Source organism: Jaculus jaculus, chromosome 4 (genome assembly GCF_020740685.1).
Source record: "Jaculus jaculus isolate mJacJac1 chromosome 4, mJacJac1.mat.Y.cur, whole genome shotgun sequence".
NCBI lineage: Eukaryota > Metazoa > Chordata > Mammalia > Rodentia > Dipodidae > Jaculus > Jaculus jaculus.
In genome coordinates, this window is record NC_059105.1 from 42598065 (window position 1) to 42603094 (window position 5030).

At 49.2% G+C, this 5030-nt stretch overlaps 1 protein-coding gene across 1 annotated transcript; it reads right to left on the reverse strand.

The window, feature by feature from the left end:
- Positions 1-2164: 2164 nt before the first annotated feature.
- On the reverse strand, positions 2165-4258 carry Mars2 (methionyl-tRNA synthetase 2, mitochondrial). Its single transcript, XM_012947751.2, has one exon. It carries the CDS (start codon positions 4256-4258, stop codon positions 2498-2500), a length of 1761 nt encoding a protein of 586 aa, XP_012803205.2. The 3' UTR covers positions 2165-2497.
- Positions 4259-5030: the final 772 nt, after the last annotated feature.

The window sequence follows — 5030 nt, forward strand, 5'->3', positions numbered from 1 at the left end:
CAGCTAACTACATACAATATGATACGGAAAACCAAAATGATGCAGGGAGTCCAAATAACATTGTGGAAATGGTCCTTCCATTAGAATACCTTCATTCTTTTCCAAGCAGTATTTCCAACCACTTGTACTATGTCACCTCACTAATATACAGAAACTGAAGCTGAATGCTGGCACTCAGAGTAAATGTTGGGGCTGGAGTGATAGCTCAGCAGTTAAGGCACTTGCCCACAGAGCCTAACAACCCAAGTTCAATTCCCCAATACACATGTAAAGCCAGATGCAAGAACAAAAAAAAAAAAAGAAAAACAACAAAAAAAAAAAAAGCCAGATGCACAGAGTAACAGATGCATCTAGAGTGTATCGCAGCATCTGGAGACCCTGGAGTGCCATTCTCTCTTCCCTCAATATCTCTGCTTGCAAATAAGTAAAAATACTAAAAAATAAATAAATAAATAAAAATAAAAAGAGCAAATACTGGGAAACTGCTAGCACAATTGTTTCCTTCGTGGTGAGTCCTCTCTGCTGGCTACCATAACTGGAACTGGAATTGATATTCAAAAGCAAGTTTTCATTTTAAAACTTTGGCCTAGCTGTTTAATCATCTGTGAAATAAAACACTGGCCTGCTATGTTGTGGTCACTGCATAAATTAACAGCTTTTCTGGATGTTCTCTAATGGAGCCTTGGAGAAATCCCTAAATCGTGGAGAAATCCCTAAATCCAGTGCGAGAGTCAACACTGATTATTTTCTCCCTACACCATTCATTACCTGTCAGTAAATACAACAGAACAGAATTGAATAAGGTACTTAGAAATTTTCAAATTTTAAAAATCTAAAAGAGCGAGCCAGGGCTGGGGAGATGACTCAGTAACAAGCTGGCTACAAAAGCATGAGGACCTGAGACCAGATCCCCAGCACCCACATAGAAGCACTGGGGAGGCAGAGACACAAGGATTTCTGGGGCTCACTGGCTAGCTCATCAGCTCCAGATTTAGTAAGAAACTAACCTGTCTAAAAACATAAGGTGGACAGCAATTGAGGCAGGCACCTGATGTTAACCTTTGGCCTCTGCGTGCGCGCGCGCGCACACACAACTATGCATGCACACGCAATACAGAAACACCAGCATGGTGGCAAATTATACCAACACTTGCAAGGCCAAGGCAGGAGGCTGATGAGTTTGAGACAAGCTTGGGCCACATACTGAGAACTTGTTGCAAATAAACAAACAAAACTACCTGGACATTTATTTTTATTACATAATTTCTACATTGAAGATCCTGATTGACCAAAATTCATGAGGTCAACTATGTATGTGGATAACACAACTGAGACTTTAAGAAACATAAAAAGCCTGGTGTGGTAGCGCATGCCTTTAATCCCAGCACTTGAGAGACTTAGGTAGGAGAATTGCTGTGAGTTCGAAGCCAGCTTGAAAGTACATAGTAAATTTCAGGTCAGCCTATGCTAGAGGGATACCCTCTAAAACAAAGAGGGGGGGTGCTGAAGAGCTGCTCAGTGGTTAAGGAGCTTGCCTGCAAAGCCTACTGGCCAGAGTTTGAATCCCCAGTACCCACATAAAGCCAGATGCACAGTGGTACAAGCATCTGGAGTTAAGTTTGCAGTGGCTGGAGGCCCTGGTTTGCCCATTCTGTCTCTCTCTCTCTCCTTGCAAATAAATAAAAATACTTAAAAAAGAATACTGTTCTCATGAGTTCTTATAGGTTATAAATTATACATGTAATATACTATTAAAACTTAAAACTCTTTATACTTCATAAGCTTTATAGTTTATCACAGGAACTTAATAAATTTACTTATAAGCTGACCATAAATGTCATTTTCAGTAGTTTTAAAATGAAAATTCTGGAATTTTTATGGCAATGGGTGCAAAGAGTTATCCCTTATTGAAAGAAACAAAGTAGTAAAGGCCTGTAATATTTGAAAGCTAAATTAACTAACTCTATTCTGAAACTTCAAGTAAATGTGAGACCAGAGCCATCTGCTGGTTGATGTGTAATGTTACAAAGCACAATTTGGACTAACTACCAAAAAGTATTACTTGTAGTAAAAACTGTGGTAAAGAATGGGAAATGAACACAGGCAAAAAAAAAAAAAAAAAAAAAAAAAAAAAAAAAAAAAAAAATCATCCAGTGTAGGAAACTCATTTTTAAGGTTTTAATAAAAAGATCACATTTAAACAGAAGATACAACCTGAAAAATAGAAACCACTAGAGGTAGTTTGGGACAAGGTACAGGGAGAAGGATTGGTGTCCTTACTATCAACAGGATGGAATGGATAGTTGTCTCAACCATCTTTCCTCTGGGCACTGGTGAACAAAGCACAGTGATTAATGAACACAGAGAAAAGAAAAGGGTTAAACTGAAAGGCAGTTTATGTGTTTGTCTAACACTGTGTAAACAAGAATATAACTTTCCTGAAAATGTAAAACTAAGGCCTTTTTTTTTTAACCACAAGCCAGTAAGAACTGAGTTTCTAGGTCCTGTGCGCTTTCGCTGGCCAAGCTCTGGACTGGTCCAGTCTTGGAAACAAATGACCAGTTTCAGGTCCCAACTTCCTCCCTTCAAAAGGGCATGGTTGTCCATAGAATCGAGGCAGGAAAAAGAGCTTTTCAAGGCTCCTCTCTGTGTCAGACACCCCCAGCCTGGACAGCAGCTTGTCGGCTAGATTTGGGGTGACAGGCTGAAGTAAGGTTCCGAAGACTCTCAAACATTCCAATGCCACATGAAGCACAGTACCCAACCAGGGGGCATCCGCTGGGCTCTCCCGGTCCAATTTCCACGGTGCGTGCCTTTGGACAAAGCCATTAGTTTGACGAACACAGATGGACACTGCCTCCAGAGCCTTATAGATCTGAAAGTTATCATAATGGTCTGCTACCTGCGTGGGTAACGTGGCCACCGCATTTACAAGCGCATAGTCCTCGGCCTGAGCACGAACCGATGGCCCCGTTGACCCTGGCTCCCTGGGGAAGCAGGTAGCGCAGAACGCTGGGTAGGTCCCAGAAGGGTTTATTCTGTTGGCAGTGCATCGGTTTAAAAGACCTCCCAAGGCATCTGCCAGCTCGGAGTCCAGCAACTTAATCACCTTTTCATCATAGTAATCGCAGTCCCAGCTGGGAACGCCCTGCCGAAGGAGAAAGTAGCGGAAGCCATCCACAGTATAGCGATCAAGACAAGTCCGGGGATCCACCACATTGCCCAGGCTCTTGGACATCTTCTGGCCACTCACCGTCCAATGGGAGTGGACACAGATGCGATGTGGTGGGCTCAATCCGGCCCCCAGGAGAAGGGCAGGCCAATAGATAGCATGAAATTTGAGGATGTCCTTACCTATGATATGAGTTGTGGCTGGCCACCAAGATGTGAACTCAGCATCAGGGTAGCCAATTACAGTGAGATAGTTCACCAAGGCATCCAGCCACACGTAGATGGTCTGCGAGTCGTCCCCGGGGACCGGAATGCCCCAGTGCAGGAGGCTGCTCCTGCGGGAAACGGACAGGTCAGGCAGCTCCTCCTCCAGCCACTGAAGGGCCGCGTGGTGGAAGGGCTCCGGGGTGATGGCCCGAGGGCTGCCCTGCAGCCACCGCCGGAGGGGCTCGCGGAACTGCGAGAGCCTGAAGATGTAGTTTTCTTCCCGGGTCCAGGACACCGGGTGCCCGCTCTCCAGAGACACGGGGCACGAGTCCCCAGACGGACCAGGCTGTCGGGTGACCTTGGCCTCGGGCAGGAAGCACTCGTCGGAGGCACAGTACCATCCTTCATAGAGGCCTTTGTACAGCAGACCCCGGGCCTCCAGCACCCCCCAGAAGTGTTGCACGGCCACCCGGTGCCGGGCCTCGGTGGTGCGGATGAAGTCGCTGGAGGAGATGCCGGCCTCCCGGAAAAGCTGCTGGAACTGGGCAGAGACGCGGTCGCACAGCTCGGCAGGGGTGAGGCCCGCGGAGGCGGCCGCCTGCTGGATCTTGAGGCCGTGCTCGTCCGTGCCGGTGGAGAAGCGCGGGGCGGCGGGCCCGCGCAGGCGGCGGTGGCGGCACAGGGCGTCGGCCAGCAGCGCCGAGTACAGGTGCCCAATGTGCGGCGCGGCGTTCACGTAGAAAATGGGGGTGGTGAAGCAGGCGCGCGCGTCCCGGGCGCCCTCGCGGGCCCGCGAGCTCGAAGCGTGGCCGCAGCCCTGTCTGACGCAGCGGCCCGAGCCCCGGCGCGCCAGCAGGCGCAGCACCAGCCCCGGCAGCATAGCGCCGGCCTCCCGCGGGGGCGGCGGGGCGCCGGGTCCTGGAGCGCGTGCGCGGCACGCATGCGCACGCGCAGCTGGCCGGCGCCGCGGCTTCCGGTCAGAGCGCGCCCGCCCCTGCGGCGCCGCCCTGTCGCCCCCTCCGCCGGCCGCGCCGCTGCGCCTGGGCCGCCCGCTGGACGTCCCCCGAGACCGCGTTCCCCGGCGCCGGCCCCGAGCTGCACCTGTACACCTGTCTGTTCAGAGCTCCGGAATGGCAAGATTTCTGTTGTTGCTGTTGTTTTTTGACGTGGGGTCTTCGAGGTGGCCTCGAACTCACGGTGATCCTCTCGCCTCTGCCTCCCAAGTACTGGGGTTAAAGGCGTGCGCCACCTCACCCGGCTTGTTGGCAAGTTGTTTTTTTTTTTAAATATATATATTTTATTTTTCTTTCTTTATTTGACAGAAAAAGAGGGTGAGAGAATGGGCGCGCCAGAGCCTCCAGACACTTCAAACGAACTCCAGACACGTGCGCCCCCTTGTGCATCTGGCTAACGTGGGTCCTGGGGAATCGAACCTTGGTCCTTTGACTTTGCACCAAAGGCCTTAACCGCTAAGCCATCCCTCCAGCCCTTGGCGGCAAGATTTTTATATTCAGGCATTCTTCAAAACTGTCAGAAGCTGACATGCTGCAGGTCAATATCTTCATATGTCCTACTCAGCATCTGAAAGGCTATATATATATATTGTATCTCCTATAAATAAATATGAAAGGAAGAAAATAATCAGCTAGAGT